Consider the following 25,767-nt stretch of genomic DNA (forward strand, 5'->3'; position numbering starts at 1 on the left):
GGCAGAACTTTATGTGCATCTTAGGCTTCCCTATTATGTTAGGCTGAAATATCAAAGATAATAGGCTTCCTCCTGCAATTTCCGATACCACTTGCAATACTGCATGTAGAATGTTTCAATACCCAAAAAAAGTCCGTGAAAACATCCGCTTTATGTTTTTTCACTGTCCAGAAAAGTACACGTTATAGACGAAACCTTTTTGAAACCAAACTTGTACAGACAAGTGCAATGGCTCTTAAATGGTTTTCGTAGTTATACAATTTTAATAAAGTTTTAGAAGTTTTTGATTGGGAGCGTAAACACCCGGACGGCCACCGTAATAGGAACGCAGTGTTTGTCTGAAGGGGCATGACTTTTTATTTTTTTTACGCCGATAAAGCTTTCTTCTTGACATTAGGTAACGAGTTTTTATTTCAACTCGGAAATTATGAAATGAAATTCTTATTCGTTACAGAAATTCAAGCCTGTCGTTCTCGTTGAATAGGCTCGCTCTTCCCCCCCCCCCCCCTAACTAAAGTTTGATACTTTTTTTTTTTACACTACACAAGTTTTTTTTTAAAGTTTTTTATTCTGCGGTAGTGTGTGACAATGATTTGAATGGCAATACTTAGGGCCATGCACATTTCGCAAAAAGATTCTAAGAGTAGCTGAAAGTTAAAACACTGTAGCATCGTCTGTGTTTCGTGATTGGGTGACATTTCTTTCAGGCACATGTCTACTGTTACAACACCAATCACAGTAATCCAGTGCGGAAGTAAACGCGTCCTGAGTGGCTCCGTCAAAAAAAGTCAACGACTTCTCTCGCAGACGGCCGCCAATCACAAGGAGTAAACCGCTGCTGCGGGTGTATATTGTTGCAGTCTAATAGGCGTTCAGATCTTTTCGCGAATAATGCCTGCCCCTAGTAATACTTATTGATAACATTTTCTAGTGCGCAGTCAATTGTACCTCGTTGGAATCACTCCGAGGTGAAGTTTGCCGCCTTGCAGCGTAGAGCAAGCTGCGTCTACGGCATGCGTGTGGCTTGGTCGGCCCAGTGCGTGGTGAAGACAACATCGTTATCCCGGGTGCTGACCTGGCTGACCTCTGAGCACAGAACAAGGGGGGAGATATAGAAGTTGCTACTCTTACAGTGGAAACTGAAACCATGTTTCACGTGACATGTGTCGCTATCTGTTGGGCGGGCCCATAACTACCATCAAATAAAAAATCGGAATAGAGGTTCTCATACAAAGTTTTTTTAGTTAATACTTTTTTTGGTGATATTTAGTATCTCCTCGGCGGCGCAAAACTAATTTAATCGATGCGAAAATACTTAATGCTGTTCTGTAATAAACCTTCATGTAATAAATAAAGGAGTAGGAGGTGCGAAAACTCATTGTATTACACACCACAAAATTAGTGGCTACCTAAATAGAGTGAATTTTCACTGGTTTGTTTGCCTGATAATAGTTTATACATTACTTCTCCTAATAAATTAATGCAGTTATGTCAGCAATGTATTATGAAAACTACTATTTAGCGGACGGGCCCATAACTACTTTAAAAAACTTGGTCTCAGTCTCGGTAATTAGAGTTTCTCCCCCCATGTCCTCTGAGCTCCTTGCGGCTGCAAGTAGCCTCGTTGTTCTGAGCGACCAGGGTTATATTCTCCTAATGGGCGTTAAGGACATTCTCTCTCTCTCTCTCTCTCTCTTTCTCTCTGGACATAGCGACGGTGACAGAAAGACTCGTAGACCATTGGTACACACTGATTTCGAGAACTGTCGAATTTTGGGTCAAGTTACATGAGACAGACTATATATAGTGTATGGGTCTGTCCTCAAGTTTGAAGTCAACTGGTTTAGCATTCGGACGGCAAAAGGAATCGCAGCTGTTAAAAAAAAAGGTTAATATGTTATGAATTTGTTAAATAGCTTGAAAAGAGGTCGCTAGTAAAATTCGTAAAGATGTCCATCACGTAGGTAGTGAATATTGCTAGATACCAACACATCTGCAAGAAATGAGCGTTATAATTCATCATAACTAAAAACTGTTTTGCTACTATGCAGACAGGAAAGAATGCTTGGGGGTGGGGGGGGGGGGGGTTAGGATCGTTTTCATTTTGGCTTTTAAGTATTAACATGGCGAAAACTGTACACGCCAACTTCCTTACTTTTTACCTCCACGATTCGCACCAAGATCAGAAATTACAGTAAATTCAAGGACTTTTCAACGAATAACGCACCTCAGTAGCCAACAGAAATAATATTTCGATACTTGGTATACCTTTCAAAAACGTCATGTACAGTGTCAGACGTTTAGGCCAAGCGTCTCCGAACCAAGAGGTAATTTTCGTCGATACTCGCTGGATGTTGATAGTATAACTACGCCGTATTCCGGGTGTTTCGCTGTAAATTTAACATATTTTTTAAGATTTTGTATATTTATCTCCCAGGGTAATTTCAGTAAATTCGTGTTTGAACTAAATACACTTAGCATTCATATATTCACTAAGATATCCGTAAATTAAAAAAAAATCCCTGGATAATTGGTAACCACTATTCTTTCAAAATTTAAAGTGTGAATATTGTGAATAGTCCAAGTTCTGCGTCCTCCTGTGCTGTTCGATGTTCTATTAATAGTTTTTCGTCTAGTTTCGTTTTTTTTTCGACTTTCTTAATTCTCTGCGTTTTCTCGTACGTTTTAAATTTTTCTCATATATTTATAACGCGGCTTATATCGACATTTGTTGCTGTGTTTTGAATGACGCATGGCAATCATTTTTTTCACTGAGTTACCCATCCGCATTGTAACAAACACTGAGCGATTACGTATTATTATATCCTTAATTATAAATTATAATTTACGTTGTTTATATATATATATATATATATATATATATATATATTGCAAACAAATATAAACATTAGGTTTTAATACCTCGTTTGGACTTGGAAGTATAGTAGCTCGTTATTGTAGCTTACGAGAAACTTTAAATGCCCTAAGTTGGTTGATTTGCAGGATCGCTGTTTTTTTTTTTTTTTTTTTTACTGTTATTGATTTCAAAACAAAGTTGCGCAGCAATTGGTCACTTGTGTACTGCGGTCTCTGACAAGCCGGAAGTCCTGGCCAGATTAGGACAAAAAAAATGTTTCCCTCCGCAATCCCCTCCCCTTCTCGTCTTTTTTTTTTCCGGATTACGCGGAAAAACATGCAAAGCAGACATCGAACAGTTGAGAGTCGGCGTTCGACGGATTTGCTTCCGCGTGGTGTATCGTCGGTCGGACTGGCCGGAACCACTTCCGTCGCTGATGAGCAGCGCACCGGAGCGGGGAAGCCTACGATTCACTCGTTCTTCTGGACATGCCCGAATACTCGGGAAGCCTACGATTCACTCGTCCTTCTAGACATACCCGAATACTCACGTTGGCAAGCCTTCTGTAAACAGACGAGAGAGCCAAACGCCCGATCGTGCATTTTCGGTTTTTTTTTTTTTTGGTTCATTGTAAATAAATATACAACTCATGATAACTAATGGTCAATAAGTTAGGTTAGCTACATTATAAATACTTTAAAACATTGTGGACGGTTGATTTGGTTAGGATAGCTACATTAAAGGTACTGTGGAATCATGTAAACAATTTCCCCCAAATAAATACACCTGTTGTGGTACCGAAAAAAAAAAAAAGCTAGCATGAACTTCGGGTTTGGCTCTCTCGTCTGTGAAAGGAAGGCTTGCCAACGTGAGTATTCGGGTATGTTCAGAAGGACGAGTGAATCGTAGGCTTCCCCACCGGAGCGAACTGTTTTCATGCGGGGCGTATTCCATTTAAATAGCTGTCGGACAAAAGTCAGTGCGTACTCTTCGAGTAAGATACTGTATGCGCGCGCGTGTTGGTGTGTGCGTGTTTATGTTTATGTGTGTACTTATGTTTATGTGTGTGTTTATGTTTATGTGTGTGCTTATGTTTATGCGTGAGTTTGTGTTTATGCGTTTTTTTATGTTTATGCGTGTGTTTATGTTTATGTGTGTTTGTGCGTGCGTACATGTCTGTTTTTTATTTTATTTTAGGTAACCACTGATTAAAAAAAAATGGAAGTTTCGCGTGACAGGTTTCGATAGATGAAAAACGGAAGTACAGTAAAAACTCGTTTATCCGGCTTCATTATCGATGTGGATCTCGGGATAATCCGGATCGGAGATGCAGACAGTTTATTTTATGTTCACATATTAATGACAATTGTATGCTGCATGTAATGTACCTGGAACATGCTACATTCAAACGCCGTACATGTTTGGAACAGAAGAAAGTTGACGAATTCTTTGTTTAGAAATTATGTGAAAAGTTATATATATATATATATATATATATATATATATATATATAATTATTTGTAAACGATATAGGGCAATGCATAATATGTAATTTTGTTGCAAAATATAGTTTTTTTTATCAGAGTAATCGGCAATCTACTTATTTAAAAAAATATTTTGTATATATTACCTGGATTATCTATCCAAATTTTCGATTGTCCTCGGATTGCATTTGGTCCATGTTAGTCGGAATGAACGAGGTTTAACTGTACTGCGAACTTCGTCGCCGAAGAGTTGTATAAACGCTTTTGAGTTCGCATTTGGCGGTTTGTCCCCCCCCCCCCCCCCCTCTTCCGGGCTAGTAAAGGTATTGGTAATCCTGTGCTCGCGGCTATCGGTGATTGATTTTGCACGCGCCCGATTGAAAACATCGGGGATATGAATCAACAGAGGTACAGAGGAGTCGGGTGAAAGTTAAAAAAAAAATAGTAATCCAATCATTAGACCTTTCACCGCGGGCGTATGTCGCCATATGTATAAAAAAAACCTTCGTGAAGATAGTGTGGTTTTGAGTTAAATCGCTCCACAACAAATTATATATATATATATATATATATATATATATATATATATATATATATATATATATATATATATATATATATATATAGAGCTTTGCGCGTTATTTCATTTTGTAGTAAATGTGAGTTTTAGTTCTAAACTGTCTCGATGTAGAAACGCTTTATTCATAGAACGTGAGGAACGATGTATTTTGGGATCGTTAAAGAAAAAAAGGGGGGGGAGGGATGATTTTATTTAACTGTTTAAAATTGAAGCAAGAGATTTTAATTTTTTGGTCGTTTAATTGAACAACTATACTTCCGATTGCATTTATAACGAACTATCTTAGCATCCGCGGCTTCGATTAAACAAATTTCAGGATATTTCTACTGTAACACTGTAAGAAAATAATGTGACTTATTCAAAACATCCTTAAGAAACGTATTTCACTAAAACTTCCATACGATGATAAATTATTGTGAAGAAAAATTAGATTTTTAAATTAAATTAAATACCGTTAATTATTTCTTGGGGAATGCAATTTGGAGATAAGCTAAATCTCTTTTTTCCCGGACCTCCTTGTATGTTGCAGTTTTATATCATGTGGCGGTTTTATATCTACACGCCATATTTTTTGCTACATTCTCGTAAATTGAGGGATTTCCTATTACATTAAAAAAAACCGGCTTTAGAATTAAAGGTCACTTGGTAGCGCCCGGTAAATTAAGTTGGTCCTTTTACTAAATTTAGCAGGTTTTGAAGTAATTTTTTGTTGATATTGTAGCGAAAATCAATATTTAAAAAACATAGCTGTTCACAAACTTATGGTTTGGTTTCATATTTCTTCCTCCCAGCTGTGTAGAGAAGGGTGTACTTGTGTTAGTGGACGAGTTGATAAGTGCGACGCTCGCTGGAATTTTCGTGCGTTATCGCCTCTTGAGCACAAGGTTCTGAATTGGCGCACTATCTTCTCGTCGTGGATTGGGAAACTGTGAGACAATTTTTGTGATGACCACAACATTATATGGCAGAGAAATGAAGATAAAAGTGTAATGCAAGTCCCTTCAGTGCTTCCAAGAATCTGCACGGGGAGTTTCATGCATAGCGATTATTCTGAAAACACGCCTCGTAGCCATTTTCATAAAGTTTAGAAACTAAATAAAACGGAACTGTTGCTCATACGCCCTGAGCGTGTTTCTTAATTCCCTTCGTAAACAGACACCACGCGGATATCTCGAGTATATTTCAAATCGCGTGGTTTTTTTCTGAAGCTCGGCACACCGTGTACATGGCCGGGTATAGCGGACATATCCTTAGTTTGCAGCGTGCATTTAAATGGACATTTACTTTCTCTTTACAATGTACGATTCCTGTCCTTCATTCGGTGTGCGCTGTTGCCAGATGCATTCCATAGAGCGTAAAAGTTGCAGACACTACTTTTTAATGTAATGAAAAATTTTTAAATTTTTTTTTTTTTTAAACGTAAAATTTTGGAATGAGAATTGTGGAAATAATTTTCCTGGTGTATTTCATCGAGAGCATCATCTGATAATTTACCATTTTTAATTTTTTTTTATTTCTAAGGAGATGTAATTAAAAGACACCATCTTGGTTTCAACCATTTTTTTTAACTTTTTTTGTCTATATAATTTAATTTTAAAGAGGTTGGCTCTTTACAGCATTGCAGATGAAATGCCTTGGTATTAACAGTGACTGACTGTTACAAATAGTTTCTCCTGTGAAATAATATTTGGTGTTTAGCATTTAATTACTCGAGAAATTGTATGATTGAAAATTAATTTTGAAACTTATTTTGATTTACGGTGGCATGCAAAATGAGACTTTATAATTCTAAAGAATCCGGGTAGTATAAATCTGGCAACATTGTTCGCAGTTTACTCTGCTGCAACCCTGAGCGTGAGACAGACTTCGTTGGGGGGTGGGGGGAGCCCTTCAAGTCGACGAGTAGTTAGTTTGTTGATTCGTCACTCAGGGCAATTAATTTTGGACTACAGTCTAGAGACAGGAAAAATTCGCGGTTTCAATGGCCTTCAGGATAGACTGCACATTCCCCTGTAAACTCGGGCGAATAACGCCTGTTCATTGGCTGCCGACTTGTGAAAGTCGTCTCAGCTGGTTTGTCTGTGATTCGATCCTTCTTCGGTTGAGGGTTTATAACTGGTTGAGATTCGTCCAGATGAACAGTAAGCCAATAGCAAAATCATCTAAAAGATATGTGTATTTGACTTCTAGCCTATCACCGAATGAATCCGCGATTTTTTTGCGGTCTCTACTACAGTCCCTCCACAGCTGAAGTCAGTCCTACGTAGCTGAAGTGTTACTTTTCTCCTCGTGTTTATGTCCCTGTCTAGTGTGTTTTTGCTTGTATCCTTTTTCCTGTACTTGATTTTATTTCCATTTGGCAAGAAGAGACTTTCTAGTTTGGCATTGCCGTTTGCATGTGATGCACAAGGTTTGTTTTGTTTCATTAATTGTTGTTATTGTTCTAGTTTATATTGTATTCCTATATTTAGTGGCCACGGCCTATGTACGCTTCATTTAATAAAGTATTTTTGAAACCAAAACCAAACCTAGAAATGTGAGAGTGATGTGCCAGGAGTAATTTGTGCGTGCCAGGTCACTCACGGGCAAGCAGTAGTAGTTCGGACGTGGAGGTGTTGGTGTGTTGGTTGTCAGGTGGCTGTTTGGCGCGCGGGAAGCAGGCGATGTAGTATCCGGCTGTCAGCAGCGACGCGGGAGGTCACGCCACTGGGTCATTGTGACCTCGTCGCCTGATCTCCCTTTCCACCCCCTCCTCATCATCTCCCGTCTCGTCATTCAAACCCACGGTCGCAGCATCCCTGATGGGATGCAACTGTTCCGGTCGCTTGTGGGATGTCCGGTGGTGCTCCAAGGCCGGCTTCGTAATTCCGAGCGCTCTGCATATCTCTCTCCCTCTCTCTCTCTCTCTCCCCCCCCCCCTCTCTACCTCTCTCTCTCCCCCCTCTCTCTCCCCCCCCCTCTCTCTCCCTCTCTCTCCCTCTCTCTCTCTCCCTCTCTCTCCCCCTCTCTCCCCTATACCTTTTCCGAAACTCTCCAGTCCACTTACTTTTGTTGGCGGGGGACGAAGAGGCATGGATAAAATCGTGACCTAGTTTCCACCGGGGGAACGCCGAAACTCCAACCGCGTTTATTTATTTATTTATTTTTTTTTTTACGTTATCGCGAACACGAACTAACCTCATCCCGGCTCCACTCTTATCACGCTGCACTGTGATTTTTTTTTCTGAATGGAACATAAATATTCGTGTCATGTTACAGATGTTTGTAAGTTCGTACATTTACATGAAAACAACTGTGTCGCTACAAAATAGTGTTCGGATTCTTACCCAGGCACTTAAGCTTTGTGTTGTCCCAGTACACTCCAATAGTTAAACCGTTCCCTGGCTAGCTTTCCAGTAGGTAGGCCTATTAACTGCGCACGTAGTAAAACAAAATAAAGTCCAATTATCGAATATTCTGTCATTTTTTCCGTGGTTTAAAAAAATAAAATCATGCTTAAATGAACCATCAATTAAGATATAAAATTATGCGCCAATTGTCGTAGGAAACGTATTCATATATGCAAAAATAACCGTAGTCATGTGTCGTTCAAAGTTAGAATATTTTTCTTGTAGTATTACAAACTATTTCTTGGCAGCTGGTTTCTGAAAATTCTTTTGTAAAAATACAGCATGCTTTCTGCTATATTTCAAGCAAGCACTACATATTGCAGCCGTTACCGTGGTGCGACTTCCGGAAATTTTTTATTTAGTTTTCGTTTCATGGTTCATAGACCCCGAACTATCGTCAACTCAAAAGTTTATATATATTTATTTATAAAATCACATTTCGAGGAACACGATAGTTGCCGTAATTTTTCACAAATCACTTCCAAACTGATACATGTTACATAATCATGGGAAAATTTCTGTTGAGTTCGTTAAAGGGCAAAATCCTACCAGAGGAGTAGAAATGAGGAAGGTTTATTGAAAAACAGAGAATTCGCTATAACTCCCATAATATGATGAATATCACATTCGTTTGAATTTTATTATAACTCCTAGGGTTAATATAATACCAAAATGTTTTGTATAAATACATTTTTGATACGACCAACCATGAATGCAAAGGTTGGGAAAAAATAAGGGTTGGAAGACAAAAAATTTCATAACTCCTTTAGTAGGCACACTATCAAATACATTCAAATTATTTGTAAATGGTATAATTTTTTGTCAAAAACATTTGTCTAAAACAATTTTTGACACAACGAACCTTTGCAGAAACGGGATTAAGAAAAGGGATAGAATTTAAAAAATATACATTCATTAATTCCGTACTATGTACACTATTAAGTCCAATCTAATTTATTGTAAAACCATAGAAATCAACCAATGGGGAAAGCAAACATGGGTTGAGCACACCTATGACTTAGAATTCCACCCTGAGGCCAAAAGAATCCGCACAATTTCCGGGTCTTTACCCATAACCTTTCTTCATTCCACGTATCTATTTACCCTGAATTCAATTGAACCCGAAATTTGGAGTTGAAATTCATCGTGGTTTTTTTTTTTGCGAAGATCTAGTTATTTAAAATTACGAAGTACTCTTCGTTTGTTTCAAGTGCATATTTCGTTGAAAAGTTCCTGAATTTACTGTCATTGCTATCAATGCAACAGCGTTATCGTGATGTACAGGAAAAGCCCTTGTCAATAAAACTAAATAGCCAGCATGGCGTATGATACCGACCCTTAAGTGTGTAGTACAGGACATGTCTGTTAGGAGTTAAGAATCTTTGCTGATTGGTACATTGATTGATGTAGCATTTTAAATTCATGTTGAAATGGATATGCATTCAAAACACCAGTTAAAAATGTTTTAAAATGCAACCGTATGTTTGGATGCAACATAGAAAAATGTTTATATTTTAACTGTTCATTTAAAAATTTGTAAGTAAAGTACATACTCTGTTAAGAACAGAGTTCCCGCATACAGGAAAAAAAATCTAAAAACGGAAAACTTTGAATTGAAAAAGGTTTCTCAAAACATGGAAAACCCAAGGAAATGGCAATGTCCAAGAACAAAACTGTATTGGAAATTTTAATACTAGGTAGTATTTTAATGTCTTAAAAACATAATATATTTTAATCATAAATTCATGTTTGATATGAGTATATGGGGAACTGGGTTCGTAAAGGATAGCCCGATTATGTTTTATTACAGTTTTACTAACTAATAATATTTACATTTCTAATAAATAAGCGACTCGCCTTTCCGGACACACAACAATGTGCAGAGCTTCGGTGTAAACAGCTCAAGCTATCCGAGCGGTGCCTCGTTTACGAAAAGCATTTAAGAATGCTATGAGGGCTGATTGGCAGTTCTTGTTTTCCGTATTTCCCTTTTTAACGTGTATTTTTAGAAGAGTGAGAGAGAAAAAAAATGTTGAAACTCGTGTTTTCAGGGCAATTTTTAGACACGGAACGCCTGGTAACAGATACTTGAAACCACCCGAGAGCCTTGCTTTACATCTCTTTATCCACCAAATTTCACACTTGTTCTATGCACGACGAGGAAAGTGCGATACCGCGCTAGAAGCACCAGCAAGCGTCACACATGGGCTCGCCTTACTAGCGCACCTGCTCCCCTGACTAGGCCTACCCGGGTACACACACGGTGTGCAGAGCTTCAGGAAAAACAGCGCGATTCCAAAACTACTCAATATATCCCAGTGGGGTCTGCTTACGAAAAGCATTTAAAGAGTTCGCTGAGGGCCGAAAAGTACTTTTGACTTCGGATTAAGTTTTTAAACTGTATTTTTAGGAGAGTTAAAATGGCTAAAACGCATGTTTTCAGGGTACTTTTCAGGCGTAAAAAAACCGGTACAGATTCTTGAAAGCACTTAAGAAACTTGCATGACACCTTTACCTTAATTTCTCGGCCATATAACGCTACGGTCACCGCTCAAGTTTCACAGTTGTCCTGTGACGACGAGAAGACTGCGCGCCAGTCCAGAGGCGACACCGCGCTAGAAGCACCAGCAAGCGTCGCGCTTATCATCCCGCCTCACCAACACTCATACACCCCTGTCGAGGCGGGCCCATAACATTTGCCAACTCCGCCATTAATTCACATGAATACTTGCCTCACAATTTTTTTTAAATGATATCACATGATAAACGTTAAAGATGTTTAGTTCAATCTTCTAGCGCCTCCATTAACAACTTCACTCACAAGCTATCATACGGAAAATGGAGTCTTATCTTTGAATAAAAGAGGTAAAATTTTTATTCTTATTTTAATACAAAAAGCCCATTGCCTACCCTATAATTAATAAATTTAAATCAGTGAACTGGGTAAATAGTTCTTTCGTCGGCAGTCGTTGAAAAAAAAAGTCTGAAATTATTCTTAACGTGTCGTAAAGTTTTTGTTCAAATAAGACAATGTTTTTTTTTTTATCATGGCGTTTTAACTATATAAGTATTTATGCAGATTGCGTTTGATTAATGTGCGTCACGGGGCAGTGCAAATCGAGTTCACCGGATGGGTTAGGTTTCGGAAAGCTCCTCCCAATTCATTGTGCCCGGTGGGGTAACTTCGAGCGCCGGTTCATCGAAAATCGATTAGCTCAACCCGCAAACTGGCGCCTCTCGTCCGGCAGGGAAGTTATTGAGCTGTTAAAAAGTTAAGTTAGTTTTGGTGGTCCGGGGAATTAGTAAAAAGGGGGGGGGAAAGAGAGATGTTAAGGCCCTCGCCTGCCTGGGCACACTTTAACGGTTGTGCATATCCTCAGAAGAAAAAAAACATACGATGTGAAAACTATATAAGAGTGGTGTCTTGTCTATGAAAAGCATTTAAAGATACCCTAAGGGTGAGTAAGTAGGTATTTCGTTTTTAAACTTGTCTTTTGACGTGACAACGTCTAATAAATCGATGAACGCCGGCTGCTCGCACGAAAAAGTGTCCCGTTACGCACATTGTCCCGTTACATTGTGTCCCGTTGCGCTTATTGTCCCGTTACACTGTGTACGCTTGCGCCGCATCTATCTCTCTTCCACTCGATTGGAACAACCATCGATTTGACTTTTTCGAGGCACATTAAACTTGAAACATTCCCATTCGTTTCCTACGTTTCCTATCATCGTCCTAGCCTTAACAGAATAACACAGATTGGAAGAAGTTAAATAGCAAACATGTATAAAAGTTATAGTTAAAATAATCTCTTCGTTAAAGTAATAAACATATTTGAATTAATGAGTGCAAATAAAATTAAATTTATCAATTAAATTGTAGATTTCATTTCACTCCTTCTTTGTATCCATACGAAATAGTGATAATTCAATAAAAATGATTCAGTTTTATTCATAAACGTAGGCAATCATTTCATCAATGTGTTGTTATGACGTTGTCACGTTAAACTATCGTCCGTAAACCTACTTTACAGACAACCAATTTTTTTAGAAGAGTTATTTTGTTAGAATGCGTGTTTTTAAGAATATTTTTTTCAGGCGTGAAGCACCCGGTACAGATTCTTGAAAACACTGAAAAGGGCCGTGCATTACACGTTTGTCTTCGTTCCTCCGTATTATAACGTTATGGTTACAGCTCAGATCTCGTAGTTGCACCACGAGAAGACTACGTGCTAGTTCAGAGCCTTGCGCTTAGAGGCGACAACGCGCTAGAAGCACCGGCGAGCGTGGCACTTATCATCCCGTCTTGCAAGCACAAATAGGGGTGCTGTCATAACTTAGAAACACAAAACTTAGAAACACATAACTTAGAATTCTCTAAGTTATGACGGTTCTAAGTTATGACTTTCTACGTTATGACGTTTCTAAGTTTTGTGGTTCTGCGTTGCGTGTTTCTAAGTTATGTGTTTCTAAGTTATGATCGTTCTAAGTTGTGTGTTTCTAACTTGTGATAGTTCTAAGTTATGACTTTCTACGTTACGACGTTTCTAAGTTGTGTGGTTCTGCGTTGCGTGTTTCTAAGTTACGTGTTTCTAAGTTATGACAGTTCTAAGTTGTGAGTTTCTAAGTTGTAATAGTTCTAAGTTGTGACTTTCTAAGTTGTAATAGTTCTAAGTTGTGACTTTCTACGTTACGACGTTTCTAAGTTGTGTGGTTCTGCGTTGCATGTTTTAAGTTACGTGTTTCTAAGTTATGACTGTTCTAAGTTGTGTGTTTCTAAGTTATGACTGTTCTAAGTTGTGTGTTTCTAAGTTGTGATAGTTCTAAGTTGTGACTTTCTACGTTATGACGTTTCTAAGTTGTGTGGTTCTGCGTTGCGTGTTTCTAAGTTACGTGTTTCTAAGTTATGACAGTTCTAAGTTGTGTGTTTCTAAGTTATGATAGTTCTAAGTTGTGACTTTCTACGTTACGACGTTTCTAAGTTGTGTGGTTCTGCGTTGCGTGTTTCTAAGTTACGTGTTTCTAAGTTATAACAGTTCTAAGTTGTGTGTTTCTAAGTTGTGATAGTTCTAAGTTGTGACTTTCTACGTTATGACGTTTCTAAGTTGTGTGATTCTGCGTTGCGTGTTTCTAAGTTACGTGTTTCTAAGTTATGACAGTTCTAAGTTGTGTGTTTCTAAGTTATGATAGTTCTAAGTTGCTACTTTCTACGTTATGACGTTTCTAAGTTGTGTGGTTCTGCGTTGTGTGTTTCTAAGTTGTGTGTTTCTAAGTTATGATCTTTCTAAGTTGTGTGTTTCAAAGTTACGTGGATTTTTCCAAGATTTCTAAGTTATGACAGTTCTAAGTTGTGACTTTCTAAGTTATGTGTGGTTCCCGCACAAATACACCCCTGACTAGGCAGGACCCTAAGGGCACGAATGTATCGATTTTGCGAGGCGTTTCGCGATTAGCTATCGAGAGTGTCGATGCCGGAGTTGTAGGCTCGTAACTGCGCCATGAACACTTGGGGGAAAAAAAACATCTCGAACTCGTACTTCATGATGCCAAGGGTATATAGGACGACACTCGCATTGACTTGACGGAAAATCTTTTCTTTCGTCTCGACGTTCCTCCCATATGGGCCAGATTGTCTACAGGTCACGAAATTCGCAAAGTAGTAAGGAAACTGAGGGACTGGTCTCTAAAGTCACGAAACTTTAATTTGCAGCAACCGTTTTCATGCTTGCAAATTTTTTTGACGCATCACTTCTGTTTATAGTAGCACATTAAAAATATATATTATTTCAGCTTTAGCTTTCTAGCATCAAAAATCCGTATGTTTCTGCAAATAGTAGATCTGTTTTGCATTATGTTTAATTTTTCTTATTAAATGTCGGTACACGCCATCTGGTAGGAGTAATTTCGTGAATGGTACGGAAGTCGCTTCGAACGGAAATGTGTAACCATGGTGCTGCCATCTGTGGCGTTTGGCGCGAACCAAAGTTCACAAAGCCAAAGGGAAACTTTATAGTATTAACGGTTTAATGAATTTTAACAATGTGGCAGTATTTAATGAAATACATTGTCGAAAACCAGATCCATATTTTTTTAAGTCTTTTTCTCTTTTATCGTTGCCGTTTCATTATATAGTTTAAAATATCGGTCTGATAATCAAATGATTCAATAGTTGACGTAGCTGCTCCGACATTGAAATCCAGCGGCGGATGCGAAAACTATGCGTGATATGCGTCCAGAAATGTAGTTGATAACACAATTTAATTTTTTTTTTATCACGTTCAGCATTATTCAAAACATTCTACTTTAAATTTTGTGTCCGAGTTTCGTATCATATGTGTGGTTGCTACGTGAGAACCCAAAAATTGGAACGTCACTGAGGTTGGATGTTAACCCATCACTGGCGAGTACTGAAAGGCTCGCTAACGTTGTTTTGACGTGAATACGTCTTTATAATTGCTTCCATAATGAAAGGCAATTCAAAAGAAGAATGATAAAATCGGGGAATACAGGTTGGTGTTGCAGCTACATTCTATCATCTCCATCCAAAATTTAATTACACCACTGGATAGCTAAAGGATCAAAGAATCCGTTACGCTGAGGACTGTGACGCATCGCGCGCGGTGGAGGGGGAAGCGCCGCCCTTTTGAGGTCATTTTGTTGCGTTTCGAGATTTCCATTTAGTACAACTTTTGACTCGGAGAAGCTACGACGTTCGTATGAGTTTCAATCATCAGCTCTCGTCAAAATCTATCGATTGCATATGTAAAACATTAGTGTAAAATAGTTACAGTGAATATATATGGTGTTGAAAAACACAAAATAGCGTATTTTATATTTTGTATAGAAAATATTACCTGTTACGTACACTTATTCACGTACAACACACGGCCGTGTCCATGGTACAGCCATACCCCCCTTTTTTTTTTCTTCTCCCTTTCGCCCTTTGTTGGAGGAATGTTATAACGCTAGGCTGGGGACACAAGGTCCTAGTCACGTCAGGCCGCACGGTACGCAGGCGGGCTATGGAAATCACCCGCGACTGTTCACTACTGTTCTACGACTTAACCTCCGCACAGGGAGCCTCTCCTATTCGTCCCCTGGTAGCTCTGGTGGCTGCTTTCCGAACGTGTCTTCACAAGAAGTAGGTTAGATGTTCGGTTTCTCAAGTTGGTATCAATGGTGAATCTGTAGAACTGTTATTGTCCAGGGGGCTCATCAGCAGAGACCTGTAAAATTCGCGATTTCAAATCCCTGAAGGATAGACTCCATGATCCTCTATGCACTCGTGCAAATTAACATCTGCTGATTGGTTTACCGACTCGTAACACCTGTTGACTGGAATTATCGTGATTCGCTAATAATTCTTCTGTTAAAGATTTTTCATCGGCCCAGAGTCCTTCAGATAAACTGTGGCCCAATCACTGAAGCAAAAAAAATAATGTCAAAAAGTATTTGGACTCTTAACCTATCGCGAAATGAATCCGCTAATTTCACAGGTCTCTACTCATCAGACGTGAACACGGGACACACCGGAGTAATGAAGAAGTTTCTCTCGTTCGTCATCTCTTAGCTCGAGGTGGGAATAAAAAGATTGAAATGCTCCATGCTGATTCCCCACACACACTTGTAAAGCGTTTTCTTTATCGTACGTCTTGTTTCGAAGCGGAACTCCCAACGTCTGTCCAGCTCCGTGTCCGGACCAGGCCTGACGGACACGAACACGAGAGGGCATCGCACGGTGGACAGTCAGTGGAGCCTTTGAATACATATACTGTACAGAAGTCGCGAGTGGATAGGATTTACTCTACGTTTTTCAAAAGCGTAAGATGAGCAGCTTGGGAACTTCACCGCTGCAGTGCGCTGCCGTGACGCCCCTGTATCGTCTTAGTTGTTATTTACACGTTAGAGCGCAGCCCTGTCGCCCGCTGTCATTCCCCGCACCCCTCATCAATCATTCACTGCAGCTCAAGTTCGTTCAAAGGGAGGGGGAATGGGTGTTTGAAGAGTTCGACACTTGTCCGCCAGGGACCACCACAAGTCGATGCCCTAGAGATGGTGGCGATTGCGGCGGTGAATTAACCAACTACCTCAAAACCGTATTAGAAGTTTTAACCTGGGCTGGCGACTTCTATCCAGTATATATATTCAAAGGTGGAGCGCCTCGGACAAGCGTGTGTGTACCTGCGGTCACCGTGTGTGCGTGAAGTATGTCGTGGACCTCGTGACGGGAAGCCTAAGATGTACCATCAAGTTCTGTCCCTGCCCGAACACGCCCCAATATTCACCTTCGGCCAACCTCTGGTTTATCTTATCTTAATCTTAATATATATATATATATAAATCCAGTGTCCTGATGTTTGTTTCCAGTGAACTCTTCACCAAGTCAACCGATTTAGATGAAAATTGGCATTTATGTGTAATTTTTTTCCAACTTGAGAGATATGATAATTTTTATTTCGATTAATGGTCTTAATAATATATAATTAATAATAAATGATAAATAACATCGCCATGGGTAAACAAAAAATCATAGGTCATACAAACATACAAACAGTAATTGTGTGACATTTCTCTATGTCCAACACACTGTGATATAGCAATATCCAGTTTGCTTTAACTCGCAGACAATAAAGCTCCATGTGTTTAGCCCGGGCAACGCCGGGTACTGCAGCTAGTATATGTATATATATATTTCTCTGTTTATTTTAATGTAGCTATACTAACCTAACCAACCGTCCATAGTGTTTTAAAGTGTTTTAATGTAGCTAACCTAACCGACCACTTTTAATATTTGAATTCATTTTTTTCCTGCGCAAAAAATAAAACAAATGCCGAGGTTGGCCGAAGGTGAATGAATATTCGGGCGTGTTCGGGCAGGGACAGAACTTGATGGATATGTTAGGCTGCTCGGTCCTCGCGACGTGAGGCGCCTCGACTGAAGCGCGCTCTCTCTCTCCCGGGAAATCGGTCGAAAAGGGGTAAAAGGGAAAAAGGGTGGGAAGGGGTAGATGATTTAGCTTCGCTGCTTGGGTTGGAAAGTTTCTCCGGGCGAAGTTGCCTCTTCGTTTCCGGCGCTGGCTTCGTGCTGCGACGCTCTCCGGCTTCAAGCGCCGCGGGACTCGTTAACAAGCATCGTATCTCTTGAGCATCTTATTAATTAAAATGTGTCCCAACTATTTTACTAAATTAAATAGTTTTATACCCGTCTTTATATGAATATTGAGTCCTGAGTATTCATATCAAAATTTTAAATTTGATTGAATGTTTACTTTACCAACCGTATTTACAAAATTACTCCAGTTCGTTTATTTTATTTCTATTTATTATTTGCGTGCAAAATTAAAGTTAGTTTAAAGGTAGTATAACTTCTAACGAGTGTGCATAAGTACGCACACTTTTTTTATAATTATTTCCTTTGTAAGGTTTTGTGCCTGCGTTTCTTTTTGGTCAATGGTGAATCAGCTGATTATTTATTATTTATTATTTATGGTAAACTATAAGGTAAAAAAAAGAAACATTGATGATTCATGTACGTCTGAAAATATTTAACGGGTACGAATCAGGTACTAACGCGTTGGCGACCACGCTCATTTGTGTTTCTTTTTTAAGCGCTAGGGCAGAATGTTATTGTCTCCAACAGTCTTTGGCTCCAAATCCATTGGCTCCAAACGGTTTTTGGCTCCTACAGTCTTTGGCTCCACCACCAATTGGCTCCAAAAGTCATTGATTCCAAAATATTTTGGTTCCAAATGCCCTTGGGTTCAAACATCTGTATCTCCAAAAGTCTTTGATTCCAAAATTCTTTGTTAAAAACTTTCTTTGGCTCCTACTGTCTTAGGCCTAACTGCTCCAGGAACATTTGGCTACTAAGCGACTTGGCTACGAAACAAGGCTACCTGGCTACAAAGCCACGAGACTACGTGGCTACAGGACTACAAGACTACAAGGCTACGAGACTATATGTCTACAACTTCTTGACCACGAAGCTACATGTGACTTGATGTAAGCTTTTGGACATACGCCATTGCTAAGCACATGTATGTCTGTAGAAAAAATACAAAGAACCAAAATACAAAAACACAAATTAAGCAAAAAATTGCTGTTGTCAACATGATATAAACACCACATAATATTCCATAACAGGAATTTGGTCAACAAACAAAGAAAAACAAAGAAAAATGGACTAAGAGAACGAAAAAAAACCATAAATGATGACAGCACAAAAATATTGAACCCGAAAAAATTCAGCACAACAGTTGAAACGAGACAAAAACGCGACAAAACGAAACGACGAAAAAAACACAATAGTTTTCCAAAACAGAAGAGAACGAAAAAAAAAACACAAATGATGACTGCACAAAAATATTGAACCCAAAAAAATTCAGCACAACAGTTGTCGTGTTTTTGTCTCGTTTCAACTGTTGTGCTGAATTTTTTTGGGTTCAATATTTTTGTGCTGTCATCATTTGTGGGGGGTTTTTCGTTCTCTTAGTCAATTTTTCTTTGTTTTTCTTTGTTTGTTGACCATATTCCTGTTATGGAATATTATGTGGTGTTTATATCCTGTTGACAACAGCAATTTTTTGCTTAATTTGAGTTTTTGTCTTTTGGGTTTTTTGTAGTTTTCTTCTACAGACATACATGTGCTTAGCAATGGCGTATGTCCAAAAGCTTACATAAAGTCATGCACTCCCATTGCACAAATCTTTCAAAGATAATAAGAAGCTACGCGTGTTTGCCTGTGAATGGCGAGGGTGTTTCGGACGCCCTACAGGCAGGCAGGCAGGCAGGCAGGCAGGCAGGCAGGCAGGCAGGCAGGCAGGCAGAAAGGCAGGCAGGCCTCTCGAACGGCTCAGGGATGCTGCAGGTGTTAGACCGCCGTGAAAAAGGGGGGTGAAGGGGTAACGGGTGAGCCTACCTCTCTCAAGCGCGCCCAATCGATAGCGCAGGGGCTGCAGCGCGCGTTCGCCGGGACCGAATTAGTGATGGGGGACCCGTGATCCGTTCCTCGAGCCAAGACACGGGAACGCACGCCCTCGCGGAACTCGTTCCATTACCACCTTAGTCTCCCCCTCCCCCACCCCACCCTCGTGTAAAACTTCTTTACATCCGGTAGTTTGATAAGTAGAGACCTGCAAAATTCGCGGTTTCGATGGCATTCAGGATAGACTGCACATACCCCTGTACACTCGGGCAAATAACGCAAGTTCATTGGCTGCCGACTTGTAAGTCGTCTCAGCTGGTTTGTCTGTGATTCGATCCTTCTTTGGTTGAGGGTTTATAACTGGTTGAGATTCGTCCAAATGAACAGTAAGCCAATAGCAAAATTATCTAAGAGGTATATGTGTTTAAATTCTATCTTATCACCGAATGAATCCGCGAATTTTGCAGGTCTCTAGTGATGAGACATCGTCAGAGCGTTAACGAAAACTAACTTCAACGTGTGACGTTCAGAGCATTACGAAAATTGTAACCCGTCAGGAAGAGGGTGTTGTTAACTGCACGGCGCCATGTTCGTTTCGCTTGCACTTCTGTGAAGACACCGAGCAATTTAGGTGCTGCTAAGGCTTTGGTGGTTGCGGATGCGTCAGTTGCGCATTTCACGCATTATTCTGAAGATACTTAAAACTACTACAAAAAAATTTTTTTGTTTGATATAGATTTCAAAACTCATTACTTTACACATAATTCGTATTGCTGTTGTGCTACAATCGCGCTGTCAAGTTACTTTCCGGAAAAACACAGGTGGCAGCACTTCGTGACATACCAGGAAAGTACTACAGAATATTTGAAAATGTGTGGAACAAACTTTAAGGGACGATATAACACAACTACACAAGGAAAAAATCAACACACGCTTTCCATCGAACGATTCAAACTCGCGGATCGCAGCAACTTGTGCCGGGGATCACTAGCGACACGGATGCCGACACGAGCCAAGAGAAGGCCGTCAAGCATCACAAGCACGGGCTTGAGGACTGCCGTGGCGAGGGAAGCACAGAGATTGTGCCGAGGTCAGTTCCACAACAAGACTCGTGCACACGAACCTCTCAGCGATCACACGCCAACATCTCTGCGTGAAGGATGACAGTTCGCTGATTGCAGGCGGAATGACGGGAGTGCAAGGAGTGTGTTTCTGTCTTGTTTCTCGTCATCCCACGTCTCAACACTTGCACAACCCTCTAGCGCTTCACTGGTTACGTCCCGAGCATACATGCAGGGGCGCAACAACAGGGGGGAAGGGTGTTTTGCCCCCCCCCCCCCCTCCTTCCTTCTGAAACCTTGAAGTGAGGGCAAATGGGGGCAAAGAAAGTGCTGTGTAATCAATTTTTAGATAATAAAACTGCTTAAATAGCTCCATTTTCCACCTTGAAATACAAATTTTCCCGGGGGATCGATGATTATTTATATAAAGGTATATTCTCCCCCCCCCCCCTTTTGGAAATTTAGTTGTTGCGCCCCTGCATACATGGTGTGGTTACGTGTGTTTGTCCAGTTATATATTCTATCACCCCATCCACTCTTAACTTATGTACCACGAATTTTTATACACTCTGTATTTACTCGATCTTCAGTTATTCTAAGAAACATTTATAGTGTACTTGTACTTCCGTATCAACTAGTAGACGTTCTTAAAACATGAATAATAATCCTGATACTTGTAGCGTTTTATTTTTATGAAGTTGTTTTAGACCTTCGTAATTTTAAAACCATTAGTGGTTGTGTTTCCTGGGCCTGTGTTTGTGTTCCAACTTTTGTTCTTGTATTTTGATTACTTTCAGCAACCCAGTGCACTTGTGTTGTGAGGCCCAGCCCTTGCAACACTTGTACGCTCCCCTAGTGTTGCAGATACCTAGGGTGCAATCAGTGACTTTGTAGTGTCTTGAGCCGCCTGCGTAGTTCTTTTCGGGACAACGAACTGCTCCAGAATTGGTCGTCGGTTTTCCTGATTACAGGAGAGGAGTGTCTGTCACTTAAGCCCGGCGCTCGGCTTGCCGCTAAACCACCCCCCCCCCCCTTTTCCGGATTGGACTGCTGCTTCTTGGTTTACCAAGTAGCAGCCCCACTGACTGTGACACTGTGATATTTCTGTTTTAGTGGCCCGTACCTGATTAGTATAGGGCCCGGAAAAATTCGCAGGATGAACTCCATAGTTCTACGTACACTCGATCAAATGCCACCCACTCATTGGCTGCTGTCTTGTGAGACGTCACAACGTAGCAGCCTGTGATTCGATAAAGCTTTGGTTTGCGTGTTTCTCATTGGCCCAGAGTCATCCAGGTGAGCTGTGAACCAATTAGCAGAGGCAGCACTGAGGTATAACTATTTGTATTTTAGCCTATCGCGAAATGAATTCGCGAATTTTTCCGGTCTCTACTGATTAGTTTTAAGTAAATGTATAGTATTTGGCGTCAACCATATACTGTTCTATTGTTCCGGATGAATGCGAATGCTGACGCGGGTGCGCCTTAAAAAAAAAAAAAAAAAAAGTGCAAACGGAAGAAGAGTAAGAAGAGTCTCCTGGTCGCTGTTCTCTACAACCCCCGTTCACTTCCCCTCTTCCACGGAGCTCTTTGGCGACGTCGTGTGGGTCCTCGAGTCGGGGGGCGGTCATCGTGCGTGGTTGCCTCGCTTGATTAAACCACGTGTCGCCCTCCACTTCCCCCTCGGGTCTGTCCCTCCCTCAACTCACAACCCACCCCCCCTCCAACACTTAGCATGTGAAGTTCGCCGGCGTGAGTCTTGTTGAAAAAAAAAAAAGTACGTAGTCCGCGGGGGCGCCTAAAAATAACGCCGGAGTCTCGTGTTAACTGGACTCTCTTCGTTCCGTGCGGACGCCACGACGGGTGAAATTAAGGGAGCGGGAGCAAAGTTTATTTTCGTTTCATTTTATGTTTGGGCGTTTGCGTCTCCGTCGGTGGCGAGGTCGTCAAGGCAAACAATGTAGTCTGCGGGTCACGAACAAATAAGAACTGGTCGCGAAACTCACGGGTGAAAGAAAAAAAATGTCCCGTTTATAATTGACAGATAAAGCTGCTGGAAATTACGTAACTTAAACTTGCGTTTTTTTTTGACGTGAAACGTCTAATAAATCGATAAACGCCGGCTGCACGCACGAAAAAGTGTCCCGTTACGCACATTGTCCCGTTACGCTCATTGTACGCTTGCGCCGCATCTATCTTTCTTCCACTCGATTGGAACAACCGTCGATTTGACTTTTTCGAGGCACATTAAACTTGAAACACTCCCATTCGTTTCCTACTTTTCCTATCATCGTCCTATCCTTAACAGAATAACACAGATTGGAAGAAGTTAAATAGCAAACACGTATAAAAGTTATAGTTAAAATAATCTGTTCGTTAAAGTAATAAACATATTTGAATTAATGAGTGCAAATAAAAGTAAATTTATCAATTAAATTGTAGATTTCATTTCACTCCTTCTTTGTATCCATACAAAATAGTGATAATTCAATAAAAAATGATTCAATTTTATTCATAAAAGTATGCAATCATTCATCAATGTGTTGTTATGACGTTGTCACGTTAAACTATCGTCCGTAAACCGACTTTACAGACAACCAATTTTTTTACAACGTTCAATATGTGCATCTTTAGTTATACGGCACGCATCCAACCTAAAGTCAAATTCTTTTCACATCTGATGGTTAACACGTCCAGAGTAATGGAATCAATATCCTCTTCAGTTCTGTGTCTTGAACTCTGGCAAATCATTAGGTAGCGACGGAACGTAGACACGATCTTTTATAAAGTCCCAGGAGGAAAAAAAAAAAAAAAATCGCATGGTGTTATGTCAGGTGAACGTGGAGGCCAGCGAAATAATTATGTGTCGTCTCGATCAATACGGTTAGGAATTTGGACGTTCAACCACTCTCTTACTAAGATATTCTACTGCGGAGGGGCTCCATCGTGATGCACAAATAAAGTTTACAGGTTCACTTTCTTTTAATGCGTAGAGGCAGGCATTTTTCGCGAATAAATCTGAACGCCTATTGTACTGCAACAAGGTATACCCGCACCAGAGGTTTCTTGCTTGTGATTGGCGGCCGTATGCGAGAGAAGTCGTTGCCTTGTTTGACCGAGCCACTCAGGACGCGTTTGCTTCCGCACTTGAATTACTATGATTGGTGTTGTAACAATCGACATGCGCCTGGAAGAAACTCACCCAATCACGAAACACATCAGACGATGCTACAGTGTTTTTTAACTTATAACTAATCTCGTAATCTTTTCGCGAAATATGCATGGCCCTACTAATGCGGTTATCTAAAACTGTTTGGGTTACCCTTAATTGTTAGACCGGAAAAATTCGCGAATTCATTTCGCGATAGGCTAAAATACAAATAGTTATACCTCAGTGCTGCCTCTGCTATTGGCTCACAGCTCACCTGGATGACTCTGGGCCAATGAGAAACACCCAACCAAAGCTGTATCGAATCACAGGCTGCTACGCTGGAACGTCTCACAAGACAGCAGCCAATCAGTGGGTGGCATTTGACCGAGTGTACGTAGAACTATGGAGTTCAGCCTACAGGTCATTGAACCCGCGAATTTTTCCGGTCCCTATTAATTGTGACCCAGAACCAACAATGTTACAAGGCTTACAGTTTATTTTATTGAATTGTTTTTTTTTTTGACCGGGACATTGTTTGACGGCCGCACTGGTGTCGCTTGTTGCAGCCCCACCACAAGGGCAAGTACCTCTTGGAGCACGTGTGCAAGCAGCTGAACCTGGTCGAGAGGGACTACTTCGGGCTGCGCTATGTGGACTACACCCGCCAGAGGGTGAGTCGCCATGAGTCGCCCTGAGTCGCACTCCCTCTGCCCCGCCGGCATGGCAGGGTGAGTCGAGGTCGCACTGCTACGCTCGTGACGGCTGCGAGACTCTTGCGGCATGTTTGTTGCAGTTGTGAACCTCGACTGTGCAATTTCATTGTTGTGGTTTTATCGTTCATGTGGATTATTGAAGAGTAAAGTTTCTCTTTTAACGAGCGAGGTGTCCATTCCCCCCCCTTTTTTTTCCCCTCCTTTTACGTAAGATTTACAAGGAAATCCTGTGGAATTTACTGGGCTCAAATATTTTCTTGTCATCCAGAAATATAAAAGTATATATTTTTTTACTATTATTTCCGAGTAGTTTATAGGCAAAAATATTTTTTTTTAACTTGTTTGATACTGTTTCTGTAAAGGTTGTTAAGAATATATTATTTGTCCTTCGACCCAATTTTTTTTTTTTTACTCCATGTCTTAAGATTAGTCTGCAAACGTTTTCAGCAATACTCTTAAAATGAGTAACAACTTGAATAGATGAAATATTATTTTTCATATTAAGGGTGTTGTATTTACATTAAGTTAAAAAAAATATATAAAAAACATTCCCCATTTCTAGACCTCCATCGTCCAATTTTGCGTATTAAAGAACTCTACCGAAATATTCTCGTTCTCATTTCTCTATATTTTGTGTACCGTCTGTAAGTAATTTTCTAAAATTACATCAGTTATCGTGGATACAAAAATATGTACACACACACACACACACACACACACACACACACAAAGTTTGATTTGACGATGGGTTGGAGGTCTAGGAACCATGAAACGAAAAACTAGATAGAAATTGGCCGAAAGTAGCACCATGAAAACGACTGCAGTGGGAGTTTTTTTTTTCTTTCGAAATTTTCCCAAAATAAATATGAGCGGGTCTTTCAGTCCTCGCCAGAGATGTGTAACATCTAACCTCGGTAACTAGCAGACATGTGTTCTCATGTTGCAAATACACTTATAATAGGAAAATCGTACACAAAATTCAACGTAGTATTCTTTAAATAATGCCGAATGATGTGAAAAAAAATATTCAAATTGTGTTTTCAACTACTTACATTTCGTGACGCAAATCAAACGTAGTTTCCGTGTTTTGGTCAGCAGAAAAAAAAATTGGTTGTCTGTAAAGTCGGTTTACGGACGATAGTTTAACGTGACAACGTCATAACAAAACATTGATGAAATTATTGCATACTTTTATGAATAAAATTGAATAATTTTTATTGAATTATCACTATTTTGTATGGATACAAAGGAGGACTGAAATTAAATCCACAATTTAATTGATAAATTTACTTTTATTTGCACTCATTAATTCAAATATGTTTATTACTTTAACGAAGAGATTATTTGAACTAGCTATAACTTTTATACATGTTTGCTATTTAACTTCTTCCAATCTGTGTTATTCTGTTAAGGATAGGACGATGATAAGAAAAGTAGGAAACGAATGGGAGTGTTTCAAGTTTAATGTGCCTCGAAAAAGTCAAATCGATGGTTGTTCCAATCGAGTGGAAGAGAGATAGATTCGGCGCAAGCGTACAATGAGCGTTACGGGACACCGCGTAACGGGACAATGTGCGTAACGGGACACCTTTTCGTGCGTGCAGCCGGCGTT

General features: G+C 40.1%; 1 protein-coding gene across 2 annotated transcripts in view; it reads left to right on the plus strand.

Annotated features, from left to right (window-relative positions):
• The window catches only part of LOC134539837 (FERM domain-containing protein 5), a 168,743-nt gene that overhangs the window by 103,839 nt on the left and 39,137 nt on the right, over nt 1-25,767 (plus strand). For both annotated transcript variants that reach the window (XM_063382137.1, XM_063382138.1), the window contains exon 2: nt 24,009-24,113. In XM_063382137.1, coding sequence (XP_063238207.1) covers nt 24,009-24,113 — 105 coding nt within the window. The remainder of the gene's footprint in view (nt 1-24,008; nt 24,114-25,767) is intronic.

The sequence above is a fragment of the Bacillus rossius genome, chromosome 16 (assembly GCF_032445375.1).
Source record: "Bacillus rossius redtenbacheri isolate Brsri chromosome 16, Brsri_v3, whole genome shotgun sequence".
Classification (NCBI taxonomy): Eukaryota; Metazoa; Arthropoda; class Insecta; order Phasmatodea; family Bacillidae; genus Bacillus; species Bacillus rossius.